General features: G+C 44.5%; 1 protein-coding gene across 1 annotated transcript in view; it reads right to left on the bottom strand.

The window, feature by feature from the left end:
* KANK1 (KN motif and ankyrin repeat domains 1) overlaps positions 1-19,394 on the bottom strand; it is a gene marked incomplete at its 3' end in the record, with an annotated part of 21,105 nt that extends 1,711 nt beyond the window's left edge. The window contains exons 1-5 of the mRNA XM_010019216.1: positions 16,709-19,394; positions 6,968-7,186; positions 6,071-6,179; positions 4,998-5,207; positions 2,936-3,023 (exon numbers count right to left, since the gene is read on the bottom strand). Coding sequence (XP_010017518.1) covers positions 2,936-3,023; positions 4,998-5,207; positions 6,071-6,179; positions 6,968-7,186; positions 16,709-18,971 — 2,889 coding nt within the window. The remainder of the gene's footprint in view (positions 1-2,935; positions 3,024-4,997; positions 5,208-6,070; positions 6,180-6,967; positions 7,187-16,708) is intronic.
* Between the last annotated feature and the right edge of the window lie 973 nt (positions 19,395-20,367).

Genomic DNA, 20,367 nt, shown 5'->3' with positions numbered 1-20,367 from the left:
GGCTATGGGACTGATGGACAGTGGCAGAGCAGTTGACGTCATCTACCTGGACTTGTGCAAGGCATTCGACACTGTCCCACAAGACATCCTTGTGTCTAAACTGGAGAGACACCAATCTGATGGATGGACAACTCGGTGGATAAAAAATTGGCTGGATGGCCACAGAGAGCTGTCCCTGCGGAGACTGGTGATGAGCGGTGTCCCTCAGGGGTCAGTGTGGGGACCGATATTGTTCAATATCTTTGTCGGTGACATGGACAGTGGGACTGATGCACCCTCAGCAAGTTTGCCAATGCGGTTGATACGCTGGAGGGAAGGGATGGCATCCAGAGGGACCTGGACACACTTGTGAGGTGGGCTGATGCCAACCTCATGAAGTTCAAACAAGCCAAGTGCAAGGTCCTGCATGTGGGTTGGAGCAATCCCAGGCACAGCTACAAGTTGAGAGGAGAAGAGATTCAGAGCAGCCCTGCGGAGAAGGACTTGGGGGTATTGGCTGATGAGAAGCTTAACTTGAGCCAGCTTCACTGTGCACTTGCAGCCCAGAAAGCCAACCGTATCCTGGGCTGTATCAAAAGAAGCATGACCAGAAGGTCAAAGGAGGTGATCCTGCCCCTCTACTCTGCTCTTGTGATACCCCACTTGGAGTATTGTGTCCAGTTCTGGTGTCCTCAACATAAAAAGGACATGGAGCTGTTGGAGCAAGTCCAGAGGAGGGCCACGAGGATGATAAGGGGGCTGGAGCACCTCCCGTACGAAGACAGGCTGAGAAAGTTGGGGCTGTTCAGCCTGGAGAAGAGAAGGCTGCGTGGAGACCTCATAGCAGCCTTCCAGTATCTGAAGGGGGCCTATAAGGATGCTGGGCCTGGACTCTTCATTAGGGACTGCAGTGGTAGGACAAGGGGTAATGAGTTCAAACTTAAACAGGGGAAGTTCAGTTTAGATATAAGGAAGTTCTTTACTCTTAGGGTGGTGAGGCACTGGAATGGGTTGCCCAAAGAAGTGGTAAATCCTCCGTTCCTGTGGTGTTCAAGGCCAGGTTGGTCAGAGCCTTGGGCGACATGGTTTAGTGTGAAGTGTCCCTGCCTGTGGCAGGGAGCTTGGAACTGATCTTAAGGTCCCTTCTAACCCAAACCATCCTGTGATTCTGCAATTCTATGACTGTGGAGGGGTAGGAGCCTCTTATGCCAGGTAACTGTCTGTTGGGAGTGGATTTAGCTGTGAGCCAAGGAAGGTCCTGCAGTCACTGTTAGTTCTGACCTTCTGAGACAAATTCTGTAACCTGGAAGGATCACCATGTCTTCCTTCTTATAAACCCCTATCTACAATGTGGCCAGTCAGTTCAAGGAGAATTTTGCAGAGAAGAGAGTCAGCACACTTCTCCAGCCTCTAGAGAAAACATAGAGGACCTGTACATGTTCTAGAGGGGGCTCATGTCTTGTAAAGGAAGAATATTCTACATACATCAATACTACATATATATCTGTACTAAATATACATATACACAGAATACTCTACATCACTACTACTATAATAAAAACTTAAAAGGTCCAACCATTTCAGTTAAGAGACCATGTGTCTTGCAAACATACAGAGTTGAAACACAAAAGTGGTCATAAAATGGCACAGTATAAATATATTTTTTATTTTAGGCACTACTAAGTGCAAAATAATACTAAGAAATTATTTTTACAGTCACAGTATCACACACATTATTAAGTAAATGGTACACTTTTTTATTCAAGTAATCCATCACATCCCAAAAGCAGCAGTCTGCAGCTCCTTCTGATGTAAACAGCAGCTATAAGAGCGGTGTATGTTGGAAGAAGCTGGGACAATTTATACAGATCCTTAGCTTTTGGACAAGACTTCTTTATCACAGACAGACAGAGAGCAAGAGATGATTAGTCTGCAGTTTCCAATTACAAAGCACCACTTGTGCTGGCAAACATTTTAAGCACAAGGAAGAAAAATGTAAATTCAATTACACTTCCAAGGCAGAGATTATCAGAAGGTTATGCCATTTTTGACACTTTCAACTCCAACTGGGCCTGAAGTGTTTGTTGTTTAAATGCCTAAACTACACTCCTGAAGGACTGAAACAGGATTAAAAACTACATGACACAACTATATTAAACAACCTTTCAAAACATTCCCCGGACCAGAAATGTCAGAACTGGACATAGGCAATATTATTGTCTGTGTCTTACAGACAGTATTATTGTCTTTAAGAAGCTGCAGGTGCTCTATGACAGAGCAGACTGGCACTGGATTGTTGCCTTTTACATCACCACACAACTGTAACAAATACAAAATTCAATTTCATATCAATAAGCAGTGTTCCTTTGATTTCAGATTGCCCTCACGAAGTAGCACAGGCGATTCCTGTAGGAGGCATATAGGCAACTCCTACATGAAGCAAAACCAACCTTATTTCTTGAGACTGAATAAGAGAACTAATCCTCCTTACTCCCTCTGCACTGATAAACACTGCCAGAGCAGTAAGCGAGACAGAAAGAGTATTCCTGTGCTCAGGAGACAGAACACCTACAGTTTAAGAACAGACTCTGAGCTTTTGTCCTGGGAATAAACAGGCTCCTCACCCCCGTACAGTCTCTTAATGAGAGCTGCCCAGAGCAGTGCTAAAGCAACACTTACAAAAATAACACGGGAATGCACAGATGTGTTGAAACTGCACTTTCATGTTACTATTTTTATGTGTGTGCCCTGGGACAACACCACCCCAGCACACAATGCACAAGTATGTTCTTGGGAAAGAAGTCTCCTGACAGAAAAAGCACTTTGTGACTCTTCCAGGAACGACAAAATGCTCTTCTGCCTAGCCACTGCAGTGCTCGTTCTGCAAAACCGCAAGTTACTCTTCTTGAAGTTTTTCTGTTGCAGCTCAGAGAAAATTTTGCTTTGCAATGCTTACCACATCTTTGTTGGTCAATGCCTTGGGGTCGTCAATGTTGTTTCTCAGCAGGTGACAAGCAGAAAGCATCTTTTCACTTAGTTCATATCTGAGAAAGACAGCAGAATAGATGGCATATTTCAATTTTTCTCCTGATGTTTCAGCATAGAAACATTCACCGTTCTGAAAGTTGCGTGGGAATGAATGTTCCCACGCAAGTCACCAGCTGCTGCAACGCAGGGATTCACTCTACAGCGAGCAGAGATGTACTCAGGAGGAGCAGCGGGAACAGAGAGAAGGTGACACATCACTTCTATGCTTTAGACTTGGCAACGCTTCTAGTGGAAATTCTCACCTACTGCTGTATGACTGCAGAGCATGTACTGCATACCCTGTGCTTTGATTACTTGATTAACTTGAGGAAATACTAATAGTTCTAATGGAAATTAAATTAACTGGTGGGAAAGGACACAGTCAGTGCCTTCCACCAGATCCCGCTCACTGGAACCAGCCTTTTTCATCCCTTCCACTCTGGAAATTCAATCACTTTCTTCAGTCCCCTTTCATATTTTCACTTCTGCCCTCTTTCCATCACAAATTTCAAAACTCAAGGAAAAGCTGAAAACGAGAAGGCCCAGGCCCATGCCAACACCAGGCTATGGCCAACATGCCACAGATAATGGCAACTTCCCTAGAAAGATCTCCAGGAAACAGATTGCCTAACATACTCATGTGTGTATGGCAGGCATTTTAGCCCTCCAGGCTTACAAGCCAGCTGCTGGTGCTTCCAGAGCAATGAAATACTCCACTATCACATGGATTATGCTCAGTCCCACATGGCCATGCACCCTGCCTCCTCCCCTTGGAGAGCACTGCTGGGACAGCCAGCTTGCAAAGAACATGCTCCCCAGGTATACATGGCTCTATAAGCTGTCCTGCTGCTCCTCCTCACGCTCACCTCTTGCTAAGGTAAATAAAAATTGGAGAGCTCCTCTGAGAAAGTGACCATCTTTTTATGCCACCTGTAAAATAACAGGCCATCCTACAGTACTGTATAAATAAAGCTCAGGGCACATCAAAACTCACAGCTCCAAGGCCTATGAATAGCTCTTAATCATTAATTTCTGCATGTCTTTTATTTAGCAGTTGATAACTACAGATAAGTTTGATGCTAAGCTTACGTCCAGTGAAACACGACATTTTAATTTTGTCTGAGCTGTTTTACTGTTGTTATTCCACTTTTTTTTAAGGTAATTTTCTAATTACCTTCATTTCTAATATAGGTAATTTCTGATTTCTTTTAGGTAATTTTCTAAGCTAATACAGTTGTAAACATCTGGCAAAACCAGTATAATATCCCTTCATTATCTTTGTTTATACTTTCTTTAGTCCATTCACTAATCAAGAATCAGTAAAAACTCAGTACACTACTGCTTTCCATACACAAAAAAACCAAATGCCTTGCCTGTTAAATGCTACCCAACACAGGTCATTACCAGCAATCTGAAAAGTAACTTAGACATGAAATGTTGAAACTATGGTGTGAGAGCAGCCTTAAAGCTGCTTAAAGTATATGATCTCAGGATTGGATGCCCTTCTTGCTGCTGTACCCCACCGTCTTATCGAACAGCACCAGGCACGGCTGAGATAATGTGAAAGGTGCAACTGCAAGATGCACTCCCAGCAGGCTGCTGAACTGTGTATGGTTCAAGACTCATTTGCTTGCTTATTTACTGTTTTACAGACCAGACATTGCATGCTCCCAAACAAGTGCTGTTTGTGACCTGTGAGAGCCCCTGCTGTGGGGGAGCCATCTGGGTCTCCTTATAAATGGGCCATTTAAGGCTGCTGGGGTCAGCCACTGGAAAGGACACTCCTCTGACACCTTCTCCCTGCTCACATATGGTTGTTTTACCATTAAACCACCTCTGGTACCTGCTTAAGGAGCAGGGAAGCAGGCAGCAGTCAAGTAGCGATGGGACTGGTGCTTTCTTTACCAGCACTGGCACAGCCCATGGCTTGCTCCACACAACAAGGCAGCGTAACACCCTCAGAAGCACTCGGGAGAGGGTGAGCAGCCTACCTCTCTCTGATTTCCACCTCTTCAGCCTCACACTCTTGGGAGGTGCTGTCCTTCTCTGGCCCCATGGTGCAAACCTGAGGAGCGTGGGGTGCAGGCTGCCCATCCTCCGTGTGCCGGCTGTGGGGATACTCGTGGCCCTCGCAATCCTCCTCCGAATCTGAGGAGGAGCTCTCCTCGGAGCTCGAGTCATCACTCGATGTCGTCTCATACCTGGGGGGAGATTGGGCAGGGGCAGGGTGCTTGCTCAGTGGCATTCACCAGCAGTTGGTACCCACCTGCACTGGTGCAAGTTGAAAAATACCCTGCCAAGGCTTAGTCCTGCTGTTTTCTACTCAAGAGACCTTTTCTACTTACTGAACTCAGTGTCAGTGCCAGCTGACAGTGATTTTTATGGGCACAGTGTGTAATGAGAGAACAACCTTTTTTAAACAGAACTCCTAACACACTGTCTGACCTTGCCTTAGCCCCAAAGTAAAACTATTTTGTTCAGAGTAAATTGTGTTTTGCCTTACTATGCAGATATAAGCAGGGAAGCTAACAAGCCTATCTAAAGGTAACAGCCACAATTTCAACATGTTTTCCGGTGACAATCGAAAACACTCTGGTATTTTAGGTCAATGTAAGTGATCTGGACAATTACAATGCTGATTCTAATGAATTGTCTTATGTAACCAACCTCAGCAGCTGGTGAATGAATGAACTAAGCTTATTCTTCTCATGTACAACTGTGATTTATGAGTAATAACATTCTCCCATTGTAAGTAGTAATACTTTTAGTCGCTATGTATGAAATGAAGTAATTGTGATTATTTAGGCTATATACTGCACAATGCATTTGTATTAAAGACAATAATCTGAGGAAACGGCTAGAAAAGCTATGTAAAAACAATCTGGTGAAACCATTTTTGAGTTACTTGCAACATTCTCTACTGTTTTCTGTATTTGTGTAGCAAAGTTTCAGTATTTATCTAGGGCAAATCTAGAACAGGCCAAAGCTATCTTTATGCTTCTGGGCTCCTCCTATCCTTCCTGCTGTGAAAGTGCTACAGATATTTTAGAGACACGTCTCTTACCCGCCATTAATGCCTACAAACTGCAGGTTCTTCTTGGTGTTGCTCAAATCCTTCTTCCCGTCTCTTTTCTTCATGATAGATTTGAGTGTGTTTTCATTATTAGTACATACTGTTGAAAATGGAGACAAAGCACAGGCATCAATACAAATCTGTAGCTGGCTTTGACTGCATCAGCTTTAGACAAACAGCTTTCTGTTTAATTTACGAACTGAAGCTGAGATTTCTGATTTTTTTTATACATGCAGTCATACTGTGAGATGTACATTGGAAATACAGAAGAATGCTTCCAAGAACAACTCCAGAAACAGAAAACTAGTCTTCCAACATGCTGCTAATCTTTATGCTTTAGAAAACTCTAAGAAAACACATTTCTTTGTTTTGTGGGTTTTGGGTTTTTTTCTTTGTTATTTTGAAAGACTTCTAATGTTGAAATGAGTTACTCTGTCCTGTTAAAACCTTAATTCTTGGTGTCAGATGACAGCAGCTCAATTGCCAGAACTAATGCATTGGTACAGACAGTGCACTTAACAGTAACCTATTCAACAGGGTGGGGAGGTTCAATCAAGTCTGGTCTTTTCGATTTCAGGAGTCACTGAACCAATTGTTAAACTAATTTTTAAGCATGAGAAAAGTATAACATTCATATGAATTTAAGTCTAAAAAAAAGTTATTACCCCTCTCTCAGTACATTTTTCTCATGAAGACACTAAATGGCATTTCACTGATGCACTACAATCTGCCGTTTAAAAACTAACCAGGGTCTTGCACTGTGAATTTCCCCATGGCCACATCTTTCTCTGCTTTCACAATTTTGAGAACCCTGAAAACGTCTTTTAACTGTATTTCACACTCAAACTCCATCAGCATGATGAAAGGTGAATCTGAGCTAGTTATTACCATAGAGGCCAGAAGCAAGCTGGTCATCTGTCAGGTTAAGTGGAGCGAGAGTTTTGTCCTGAGAAGAAAAGGACTTCCTTCCGCGAACAGCCTCCACCAAGGGAGTCTTCCTTTCCTCATGTGCGGGCACAGTGTCCTGCTCCAACTTCAATGTTCGCAAATTGGAAGTTAAGTGGGTGTTTGCAAGTTGGCCATGAGGGATGTACTCCAAAGTAGCACCTGCCAGAGAAGACAGCAGGCATCACAGAGGAGTAAGACCAAAAACATATCCATCAGTGTTGTAGTAATAGGGGGGAAAAAAAAAAAAACTGGAAAGAAATGGGCAACAGTCATGCTTTACAATACTCTTTCCGAGGGTCCAATAGGAAAAGGGTGTGATCACCTTCAGAACATAAGAAAAAAAAGCTGTGAGTTTTTCTTTCCATGAAAATATACAATACAAGGAAAAACTGCACAGATATTTGCTTTAAAACGGATGAAAGTAATGGTCTTTCCTTTTCCTTCTCTTTCGGTATATGCAGTGACCCCAGCTCCTGCCACCCTGCCTCAGTGTGGACTCGCTGACGTGCCTGAAGAGCATGTTCATGGGCTCCGCGGGTTCCTTCTCCCAAGCACTTTTTATCTTACTTGTTTTTAAGAAACTGCATTTCCCATAAAAGCAGAAACTTTTCAGGAAACCTTCCTTTTTGCCAACATTCCACTAATTCTAAAAGTTATATACTTTATCCAGTTACTGAGACAACTCCAATAAACTACCACCCACTGCATTTCTTTTTTCTTTCTTTTCTCCTTTTCCCTTTTTTACAGGATTGTACTAAGCTAGTGGTTGTTTTTAAATCAAATTCCAATGTTTGGGTTATTTTTTTTTCTCATTTACTGGCATCCACTCATTTTTCCCCATTGTATGTTTAAAAGGCAGTGCTAATTACACACAGACTTTTACACATTCCCCTGGAGTTCCTCCCGCTGTGCTATTACAACTGCTCTACAAAGCTGCACAAACACTTTTGTTTGTGGAACACAGTGGGGTTTTTTTTACACACACATCTTCCTCAAGTGCTAGCATTTCAAGTATAAAAAAGATAATGTTTAAATTTAAACACTACCACTTCTTTCAAAGCTTGCTTCAATCACTTGTGCCTCCATAACTTTTTTCCCTTTGTATTTATCAAGAATTAAGCCATACATACTAGACAAGTGGCACTGCACAAGATACTAACACAGCATAGTAAGGTAAATTCCAATATTCACTTCTAGAAATACAGCAGACATCTTTATTGCTCTTGCTATACTGCCTTTCTCCCTTCTTGCTTCACCTCAGTACTTTCCCCTATAACAGGACATGATGAAGCTGATTTTTCCAAACATTACCACTTCTCAGAAGCTTCCTTCTCTTTGCTCCTGTTCCCACCCAAGTCGCTAAGTTTCCAACTGCGTCTTACTACACACACATTTCCAAGGTGCCTTCTCCAGCAATGACACCTCATTGCTCACTTCCACCATTGCTTATAGCTTCTCCAAGCTACAGGGGGAAGCTGCCTGCTAGGAAAGGCACACAGCAGGGTACTGACAGACATGTCACTACAGATACAGCCAAAACCTCCTGCCCTGTCAAGGAAGCAGGGGGCGAAAGCATCAGCCACCCCAGTGCCTCTCATGCAGGAGCAACCCTTCTAGAGACATGCCTGCACACTTGGGACGAAACATGCACCCATGGAAAGCAAGAGAGAAGTCCCGCCCTTGCTCCCCCATCTCTCCTTGCTTCACAGCAGTGACAGGTTTCGGTCATGTCTCTTCCCAACAGCGAGCGCCATCCCTCATCCACCAGCCAAGGAGAAGAGGGCTGCCAAGGTGATGGAGCGCCGAGCCAAGAACAATGATTTTTCAACTCCCTTAGCTGAAAAACAAGGAAACCGTCTCTCCCTCTGCTTGCTTGGAGCAGTGACAGCTACAATTAGAGAGTACCAAGTGGAGTAACTGCTTCCAACTGCCGCTGGTGGTGGCTGCCTCAGCTGGTTTTACCAGGTCACCCCTTCTGCTTCTGCATTGCCACCAAGGACACAGAGAGAGAGTGGAGGAAACCTGCTTTGGAGGAGCAGAGACATGCAAAACCTCCAAAGCTGCCCGGGTTTACGGTCAGGTTTAGAGTCTCTCTGTCCTCTGCCAGGCATCACAGCCCTCCTCCAAAGGAGCTGAGATAACCACAGTGTGTCCTGGGGACACGGGTGGGATTGAGCATACCGGTGCTGAGGGCAGCCGGCAGAGCAGTGAACTGATGGTACATTGGTGAGCCCCATTATCCCCTGCCTTCAGCAATGCTCAGACACCCAGAGCCAGAGTCTGACCCTCCTCAGGTGTCTCCCTTCTGCCGTGGGACAGCTGGGAAGGGAGCTGCAGGGCAGGACAAAGGAGAAAGACAGAAGCAGACTTTTCTTCCCTGCCTCACGGCCTCTCTCCTAGCTAAACTTGCCACCAATGAGAAAAGATCTCAGTAGTTTACCTCTCCTGGTTCATCCAGCACACTGAGTTCAGGGTCTGGGACATGTGGTCCCTGCCCTGCCTTCAAACTAAGACGAAAAGGTGTGTCCTCCTCAGCCCCCAGAACCTGACAGAAGAGGAAGACATCAGGGCTTGAGGACCAGCACACAGCAAACAACTGTGCCTTAGACAAACTGGCCAGTACACTCATTCTCCCACTACAGCTGTAGATACCTACGCTTGCTGTGTCTACTGTACCCGAGGTTCAAGGAAAGGCAGCTTTGGTCCCAACTCAGGCATTCCCTTTTACAAGACAGCCAAAATAGAGAAGCTTAGGGAGTAGCAACCTAGTGCAAATCACTTGGAAAAGTGGATGAAGGAAGCAGCTGTGCTACCCAACACTACATTCAATGATTTAACAGGTTCACCTGCTGCTGACCAAACCAAAAAGCTGGCTGAGCCAAATCCTCTCATCTTTTGACAAGGCTGCAGATCTGCTCTAAGAGTTGAGATGCTGCACGCTTCTCACGTGTGGAAATGAAACCCTGGCTGAAGATCACCACCAGTCTACACAGACCTTAAAATAGACTCTCCATCTCACCTCACACGGATCTCAAGTATGCTTCCACAGGATCCTTCTCAGTGACACTGGGTTATGGGGCACAACACCAACAGTAAATCAGTCAAAAGGTTCAGCACTTAGCCAGCCGCTGCCTCAAGTCGCAGCCAATCAGGTAGATTCACCCTGCAGATTTTTGTTAGTTTACTGCTGTGGGCAAATAATGCAAACTTGATGTTAAGTTTCTAAGTGTTGATATAGCATAGTTAAGTACAATGTGGAGCTGCAGAATTTCTACATGTGTTTTACAATATAGTAGGAGATCTTGGAAAAGTTCACTAGTAATTTAGAAGCAGGAGCATGGTAAGACAGAACATAGAACTTACAGACTTAACGGTTCATAAATCCTTATGCAGAAAGCTACTTTTCATGAATTTCAGAACGAAACAAGTGATGGGAGCATCTTCAGTAGCTTAGCTGCAGTGGCTTGAGGGAAGGAGAGCATCTGGGTTTAATTTTTTAGAAGGAATCTCTTCTCCTAAGTCACTTGTGTTTCTTTTGAAATCTCACCAGTTTAAACCAGGGTGACAGCAAAACTACTATACATCAGCAGCAGATCACCCATGCCACTTCTGGCACCGATTAAATCCATTCATTGTTATTAAGATGCTATTACTCTTCCCAAACACAGACCTTCCCTCCCATTTATGAGCACATGAGTAGTCACGTAAATTCACCAGGCAAACTTTAAACAGTATTTTCTTCCCCTGAATTCCTGTTGAACTCGTGATAACAGAAGTCTAGCCTTTTTTACCTGCTTTTGAAAAATTCCATTAATCTGATAGAAGCAAACCTAAGTATACTGTAAAAATGATTTAACTTGACAGAAAAATTTAAACCACTGGAAACAGAGGCACGAACTAAGCCAGGGGAATTAAATACCATCAGGATGAGAACCTAGCTCTCTGGCTGGAACATCACAGGCTTCTAGCTAAAAAAAGGGCACAAGATTGCTGCCCATCTGCTAGCTACAGAAAGATCTTATTTTTAACCTGTTGATCAGTGCAAGCATTTATTCGCACAATATGTTTGTAACAACGAATCATACAGCTTATACACTCCCTGTTAAAGACAGGGCATAAATGTTGTCTGGAGCATGTACAGCAAGGAAATACTTCTTTCACATGGAATGGTTTCTTCACAGTAGCAACAAGCTCCCTAGAAATTGCTGTAACTGAAGAACACAGACTGTTCTCCAGTGGTCTTAAATTTTATTAAGTTGCTTTACACTTAAAAATTTATCTTTTTCATCTAAATAATTTTTAATCCGCTTTCCACTTGGTCTACATATCAGAACTATTGAAGGAAAAAAACCATTCTACTAAGGTAAATAAAAAGGCAGTGATGAGCAAACATAGTAAGTTTAAACATTTACAACAATTGATATTAACCCATCCACCTGATAAATGCGTTACCTTCAGAAGACTAAGCACAGTTTAATTCTAAAAGGTACTCCTGAACAATTCCAGGTCAGAAGACAGTGAATTTGAAATTTCAGAACAAAAAATTGCCACACACAAACTCTTTATATGATAAGCTGACAAAGCCAGATTCACTTGGGGCTCAGGCATAGGCAAATGTTTCAACAACCATTTGGCTCCAGGGAAAATGCTCCTTCTTAGAGGATGGCTCCTTTAATCGGATTGCAAGAATAATCTCAATTTTATTTTCACTCTTGCTTTAACCAATTCCTTTGTGTCGAGAAGCTGCTTTCCAACTCCAAACCAGCTTGTGAAGCCAGTTTACCGAAACTGGAAGTCGAAACCAATTCCTCTAATTGAACAAGACTGAATAAAAAAAAAATTACACGTCTGTGAAGCAGCTGTTCATCTTATTTATGAAATGCTCTCCTTTCCAAGACAACTGCGTGTGAAGCTCAGTGAAAGCTATCCTTAATTTTCCTGATGAGTGATGGATCAAAGCAACTCATGATGCTGGGCAGAGCAGGAAGGTCATCTCAGAGCTTTTCTTTCTTTCTCATTTATGAGGAGTTGCTCTCAACCGATGCTTTGTTGTTGCTGCAATATGACAACACTTACATGGAAAAATGGGAATCTCCTGCCATTAAATATTCATAAATGTGCCTGTTACCATGGGAGTTGAACTCTGAGCAAAGATCAGTGCCTGAATGTCATGTCCCTGGGAACCAGGGTTTTATCAAAGCCACTCTAACAGACAGGGTAGGAGCTGCAGCTTGACACTGTAAGCACCAATAGCTTTGAAAAAATAAAAATTAATCATGCTCCTTATTAACCAAAGCAGAAGTGAGGAGATAGGTGGCACTCCATATATTGCTGCCACAAAATGAAAGCAGCAAATATTCTAATGATAATAATAGTAGTAAGTTTGTGTTAACACATGGAAGGTATGTCAAACCTTTGAAGAGGTTTATGGAGTTTCACTTCAATCATGTCTTTATAGGACAATTACTGACCAGGACTCTGCTTCTCTTCAAATATAACTGGATGGATATTTAAAACTGAAAGAAAACAAAAAAACCACCACCACTAAATGCCTCAGCTCCTAATACAGAGGTTGCTACCATTTTCGAATGACACAGGCATTTGAGCTTTGTAAGTTGTCACAAATAGCAGGTCAACAAATACTACCTGCCATTGGAAAAACACAGATGAGGCACTGTATTCTTTGATGCCAGCCAAACGTGTATAAACAAATCTGGCACACAGATGGGACCATCTGCATGCCTGTTCTGCATAAGGCACTACCTTTCAGGAATTATGAAAAATGCTTCACATATGCCAGTCACTAATGGATCCTGTTTGTTACACAAACAAGCACATCTGTACAGAAACTTAACCTGGTGATTAAAGCATACATCTGTGGCAGAGTTGAAGCTGAGGGCTTCATTCACTTGTCTAGATGTCGACAACCAGTGCGATTTCTAGCTGCCCAGAGCTCTACAGGGTCTACCTCAAACAGCACTGGCACCTGAGGCTAAGGCAAGCCTCAACTCTTCAGCTGCACTAGCATGGTCCATGCTGCCCAGTGAGGGGCTACCAACCAACCAAGCAAATAGTCTTTGAGAGAAGAGGCTACAAACTCTATTGAACAGAAGAGCTCTAAATTAAAAAAAACACCAGCTTTTTCCAATTCCCTGCTGGTTGTGCATTATGAATGACAACACGGAGAGAAACAACCATGGCCACAGTATCTCATTAGTACCACACACCAACATTGGACAACCAGGGGCTTTTCAGACCACCATCATTCCTCCTGTCTGTCCATTGTCCCTCAGCCTGCCACCCCAGATGAAAAGTTGAAAACCCTGAAAGATCTTTCCACCAGATGGCACATAATGTTTTCCTAACCCATGAGACTTTCCTATGTCCCTTGCTTCCCACTCCTGTCACTCCTCAAGTCTTAATTAATTCAAAAAGTTGCCTCCTCCATGATGACCACTAGTGTAATGCTTCCACTGGGGTGCTCAGTCAGGATTGCTCCAAAAGTGACTAAAACTGATAACTTCAAAGATGTCTGAGGCCAAATAGCCATGGATTTTCACGTCAAACACGCTCAGGTAGTATTTCAGTGCAACAGCTGAGGAGTTGTTTTTAAATACCACCCTTGCTAACTCCTTTCCTGTGAAAGGCATTCATCTACAAGACTTGTGAAAAGCCCATACCAGTGCCATTAGGTCTCTGGCTGGTATTTTGCAAAACATATCACACGCGCACTCAGCTGCAACCTTACGAAACTTCCCAAAAAATCTGTGCCAATAAATGGAGAATCTGAATACACTCGCCTCTCTCAGTCCTATATGTTGTCAGGTCTAAGAATAAGGATCAGTTAGCATCCATGTTTGTTGTCCACATCCATACAATCGAGCTGGGCACAGACAGGGTGCAAATGCTGGCAAAAATGGCTTTGCAGAGTGGAAACTGGCTTGACTGACAAGCAGGGTTGATTTCCCTGACATCACTAGGGCTTCGGAAAGACAGTGCCTATGTAAATAGGAGTTGCTTAGTTACATAAGCGAAGGTGTTTATTTTTCAACAAGCAATATACTAATTGCTGATAGACCCAGTACAGAAATCATCTCAGAGGTCCACTCTGCTTGCACCTGGGGATGCCAGCAGCAGAGCCAGCCCGCATTCCATGCAGCAGGCTCCAACTCTCATGCCTGTGTCTCCACTGCCTGCCACAAGCTGCACTGGGGCTGTGAGACATCCCTGCAGCATGCCTCCATCTCCCCAGCACAGGCAGAGATTAAAATCTGTAAAGCTGAGAAAGTGACTGATGTGCTACCTCAAGTGTCAGAAGCAGTATGGACGACTAATCCTTTATCATAGCAGACTGGTATCCAAATCACACGCCTCCAAGCCAGCTCAGTATTTTTGCCCTAAAAAGACCTCTAAGAGGCACTTCCTAAGGATGCTCTTTGAATAAAATATTAAAGACAACACTACCACTGCTAATCTGAAAACAGACACTTCTGCCTGTATTTTCAGTCTGTTTTCCTAAGAAACCGAGGCTTGTGCGAGGTCGTGTTTCTTTCAATAACTTAAACCCGACTGCTCATTTTAACCCTACTGGAGCTATCATGAGGCATTGATCCATGGAATAAAAGAGCTTTATTACTTCAAGTGCTTACAGAATTATTTAAATTAATTAGTGCTTCATTCAGCAAACATCTTTCTACGGAAGAAAAGTAACATATGATCTGTAAAACCACAGGAACAGGCAGCAGGACCAGCAGATAAATGCAGTAAAAGACAGTATTTTTGAAATTAATAGAAAGAGAATGGGAAACACTTCAGGCTTATGACCTCCTTTCCACTCCAATTCTCTATGGGTCTGAACCGTTATAGCCCAGATCTTGATTTACGCACACAGTCCTGGCACGCAGTTCGCACCAGGGCCTAAAAATGCAGAGATTTTACACTCAGTATCCACAGCTAAAGATAATGGCATTGCAAGTTAAAATAAAATTATTCTAGAATAATTTTATCAACAATGCGAAATCTGAATCCAAGTAAGAACATATTTGTAAAATATGATCCGCTGCTCCACCTGTGTCTAAATACTTTAAAATCTCTAGACTACACATTTGATACTGTGTACTAAAAGCAGGGAAAGGAATTGAGGATTCACAGCTAGCAAAAAATCTGGTTCACTGTTTTTAAGGACACTTGTGGTGTCAGCTAGATACTCTTTATTATTATTATTATAGTATCATTACTTGTAAGAAGCCCAAAATACAAAGTGCATACCAGAAATATAATAATATTGCATATGCAGTATCACATTGCATGTATGCAGACAGGATGTCATATGTTTTCTTTATCACTATATAAATGTTGTTTACTGCTTTACTGTGGGAAGCTAAACTTCTACTTCAGCTCATTTAATGGATGGTTCTTTTTAGGGCATGAAAATTGAAAAGAATCAGATTTACCAAGCTGCCTTTTAACAAAAACAGGTAAATTTTAAGACAGTAAATAATCTGCAAGAGCTTTCATACAGCAGTTCATTACCAAGTAATATTATAATGACATTAAATGGTATTTACTCAGGATTATTTTTTTTCCCCAATTCAGCACCCACAACACAGACGAATTTGCACAAGTTTTTCACATTTCTTTAACCTCTTGTTTCAGTCACTGTATGGCAGGACAATGAAGACAGTTATCTAACAGTCACTGCTAGAGCATGACATATTGGTGTCCAGTAAGCCAACATTTTTACATTTAATAGTAATGTGCTTGGATTCACCAATAAGGTATAAGAAAAAAAGGCTAAGTTTTGAACTAAACTATCAGACATCCAAAATTAATAGTAATTAAAAAAAAAAGTAAGCAACTTTACCCCAGGGAATGAAGAAATCCCTCAAATTAATTGTATAAAAAATTATTAAAGTTAATAAATAAATGCAAGGAGTATTTAAATCTCAATTCTTGCCTTTCCTAAGTGTCACCAAAACCTCCAGCAGTAATTACAGCTCGTGTGTTTCAAACATGAGGCTATAATTAGGGATTAGGACAGTTACTGGAACAGAGAAGATGCAAGATGTGGTTTCTGTGAAGTGCTCTGGAGTTGCCCATTACAAAGCAATCAGCCTTGCTTGAATGGGAAGAGCACCCCAGAGGTCTCTGGCACAAGGAATGAAGGCAGTGGAAGAAACATTACAAGACCTAGGGAAATGTCTGTGGAAACAAGTCAGTTTGATATAGATGCTGAATGCAACTTTCAACTCTGTCAAATCTGACACTGTAGATTTAAAAATTGCATGCCAAGTTTAAAGAAAGAACAAAACTCCAAACCCACAGGCATTAACCTTGAATACTCTTAAAGCTACAAGTGAACTCAACACATTGAGCAGTGTGGTCAGACGCTGCACACTTTTAGGTACCTCTCTTGCATGGTCAGAGCCATCATCATCATCACCGTCAAGCCCTCCAGAGCCTGCTGGACTGGGAGAGATTAAATCACTTGTGTTTTCTTCAGTTATCAGTAGTGGGCTGGAGACGGTACCCAAACGGACACGTCCAGCAATGACGTTATGTTCTGCATTTCACTAGGGATGATCACACATCTGTTTCTAGTCTAAGTGAGAGCCGAGGAGGTGACTGACCTGTGGCTCTGGCAAGGAGCCGACCAAACATGTGCCCGGACGCAGAGCTTACCTGACGTGGTGCTTCTCTCCATGCACTGCTTCTGAAGGTCCAGGCTCCGCAGCTCCTCTGTGCTGGCGTATTTCATGACGGAGTTGATGGAGCTGAGGGTGCTGATGAGCTGCGAATTGAGAGATCCAATCTGGGAGTGGGGCTCCCCAAAGGCTTCTGCCAATTCACTGTAATTTTCAGCAAGCAGCATCTGCTGTTCCTGCAGCAGCTTCTGCACACGCTCGATATAGTGATCCAAGCCTGTCCTCAGCTCATGTGGAGGCAGAGGGCTTTCCAACAGACCACTAACTGGTTCGCACACAGACTCCCCACCAACACCAATGCTCCTGGTGCCAGGCGGCACAACTGGCAATGGAGGGGGTCCGCAGGCAATGCTCCTCATTTTAAGACCAACCAGGTAGTTCTCATGAACATTTATCTGCCCAACACCACAATCTTTGGTTTTTACTGCAGAGGGCTTTTCAGAGCCAGGGTGGCCAGAGAGCAAGGTGCCTACTCCTACCGAACGCGTTTTAGCAGACGCGTGTATGTCCTTCACCCGGCCATCTCCTACTGCCACGCTCCGTGTCTCCATGCTCTCTGTGTTGGTCTGTTTATCGCAGCTGCTCAGAGCAGTGTTTGTCCCGCAGTCTGCCAGGGAGGCTACCTCCGTGCTGGTGCACCGACTCACCATCTCCAAAGCAGTGCTGGTTTCCTGGCTAGCCATAGAAGGCGCAGCCATCACTGTCGCCTCCATACTGAGCACAGCTTCTGTGGCCGTTTCACGGGACACATGCTCCTTGGGAGTGCAAACCACCACGTCCACCGAGCAATCCCCACAGCCCACAGACGTCACCGCTGCGGCTGCCTGTGCCAGCCCGCGGGGACTCGGCACGCGCCGCCCCCCGGGCCCCGCCCCGCGGGGCCTCGGCACGTCTGCCCGCTCCTCTGTGTTGATGCCGGTCTCACAGACTCTTGTCTCTACACCCACCCCCTTATCACGCAGCTCAACAGAGCTCCCCGTGCCCTGGTCTCGCACCTCTGCCCTCTCCCTCACCAGCCACTGGCTCATCAGGAGCTCGGGGCCTGCAGCCACGCTCTGCACGGCAGGTCTGCAGGAGGTGCCGATGCTGCTCGTCTGAAGGTGGTTTCCCACTGATGAATCGACAAAGTCCACGTGGTCTCCCACCATTTGGTCTCTTGTTTGTACAATGGCCTCCACCATCCTGCTGCTGACACGGGGCTGAGCCATCATGGCTTTATCCACTTTTTTCCTAGACCCAGCCGCCTGCAGCTCCTGTTTTAATTTGGTCATTTCCCTGTCATGGGTCGTTTCCTTTAACTGAACCTCTAGCCTGTATATCTTCTCCTTAAGGGCTTCAATGGTCTGCTGCTGAAGCTCTATCTCCTTCTCGACCTCCGTAGACAAGCCAAGCATAGCCTCTGTCACCCCAACCCCACACTCTCTCATTTCTTTCTCTGTCCCCACAGCTACTTCTTTGTGTTGCCTTGCAGATCTGTTGTATATAACCACATCATTCATGTTCTCATCAGCACCTACAGCAACAGATCGGGCTTCTTTTGTCAGGCTTTCTCTGTTAACCTCAAGGTTTGCTGGACTTTCATAGTTGCTATCCTGGATTTTTTTCTCCAGAGCTTGCATCTCGGCAGTCAGCTGCCTGAACTCCTCTATCCTTTGAGAGCTCTGCTCCACACTCTCCACCTCTTCCTCACAATCTATATACAGTTCTCCACCTCTTCTCACCTGAGACATGTGCTCCCACTGCTCTGCATTTCCTGCACTGTAGGATCGCTTTCTGAAACCATATGTGTCATTCTGACTGGCTTTCCTCTGGTTTTTGAGTTCAGCCATCATGTGCCTCTTCTCTTCCTGTAACACTGAAATTTTGACCTGCAGCACAGGAATGGTCTTGACTTGCTCCTCGAGCTCCTTAAGTCGCTTGAGGGCAACTGCCATTTGCTCCCTGATGTGCTGCAGATGCACTGGGCTCACATTGGTGACCGGTGTGGATATGCCTGAGCTCATGGGGCTGTGGCGAATGGAACTGCCCAAAGAGGAGCTGAAGCAGGCACCGTAGTCACCGTTCCCCTGATACCCATTCTGCAACTGCTGAGACATGTGACCGTACCCGCTGGATCCCACAAAAGAGGGGAGGGAGCTTGTGGAGCCCATGCCTCCAAAGCTGGAAAGCCGGGGCCTGCGGACATCTCCAGGTATGACCTGCATCATCCTTTCCTGTTCAAGTCGCCGCCGTGTTTCCATGAGGGTTTTTGTTACAAGGAGGTTATGCCGAGGAGGCTGGGGGGAGGGAGGAGGAAGCTGCTTAATGTCAGGAACAGTTAAGTAGGAAGGAGATGCTTCAAAGGAAACTGAGGGTCTTGCAGCAACAGGAAAGGTTACTTGACGCTTTGCTGTCAAACAAGACTGCTTGTTCTCATCACTATTTGATGAAGAAAGAGACTCCGTGGAGGTCCAGCCACTGCACTGGCCACCAGAGTTCTTGGTACCTGCCAAGGCTGGTATAGCTTTCCTCTTCTTCCGGATGTTCAGTTTCTTAATGGTATTCCCCTTTTGTATATCATCCACGTACTTCAGAAAATCCAAGTCTAGCTGGTAACCATAAGGTGTTTCCACAAAATAGGGGTCCTTCCGTTCTTTTTCATCTTCTCCATTTATAACAACTTCCTCTTTTTCTGGAAAAGAAAGCATAAAAATCATCATTGGAAAAGAAACTATGTCTCAGTAAACTCCATGCTGAAACACAAACACAGAAAGATGGGTGCTTATAGAGAGCCAGAGGCAGAAACTGCTGCTGCAGCTCAGCAAGCAGACCAGCTTTCTGCTGACACTAAATCCCGATCAACTTAAAAAGTTAATCAGTAGGTTTTCAAACGATGAGAAGTGTATACCCTCGAAAACGTGTCCACAAGCATACACAGAGAATGGATCTGTCAGCAAAGGGGCACACAAGTGGCACAGCTAGTAACTCATAGCTGTCCTTCCCCGAATCTCTCCCCTCTTCTGTGTCACACCAAGCTTTCACACACACTATGCCGGCACATAAAGACCACAGGATTACAACGTACCACATATATCATCCAGAGACCAAGTTCTCTAGAGGGTGCATTCAAGCAGGCGACGGGAACTCCTACCCTGCTCCTTATGCAACCAATGCCCTTAGACTGTACACAGCTCTGCAGCTGGTTTATGGCGCAGGGAACTGCTGCTACAGGAGCAGCGATGCCAGTTTGCTCTCACCCCAGCTCATGTTACTTCCACCAGCGCCTCTGCCTTTTTCATTCTGAACTGCAGAAAGCCCTCAGCCCCAAGACAGGCAGCAGGATCCCCTTCCAGCGGGACCCCCTTCCAGCGGGGTCCCAAGTCACCTCCCGAGGAGGGAGACTTCGCCGCGCACCTAAGAAAACCCGCCTGCCCTCCAGACACGGCACTCGCCTGTCCGCACAGCAATCTGAACAAAACTCCACCGGATCCGCTGGACTCCCTGGGCTGAGTATTTATACGCAGCGCTGCTATACAACCTGCTCATACCATCCCACTTGAAGGAAGGAAAAGAAACCCAACTGTTGCGGTAAGCTGGAAGAATAATAAGAGCCAGCTTTCCGGTTACCTGAATTAGCCACATGCCTCTGCCCCCACA

Source organism: Nestor notabilis, unplaced genomic scaffold (assembly GCF_000696875.1).
Source record: "Nestor notabilis isolate BGI_N333 unplaced genomic scaffold, ASM69687v1 scaffold24317, whole genome shotgun sequence".
Lineage (NCBI taxonomy): Eukaryota > Metazoa > Chordata > Aves > Psittaciformes > Psittacidae > Nestor > Nestor notabilis.
This window is presented reverse-complemented; position numbering and strand designations above follow the sequence as displayed.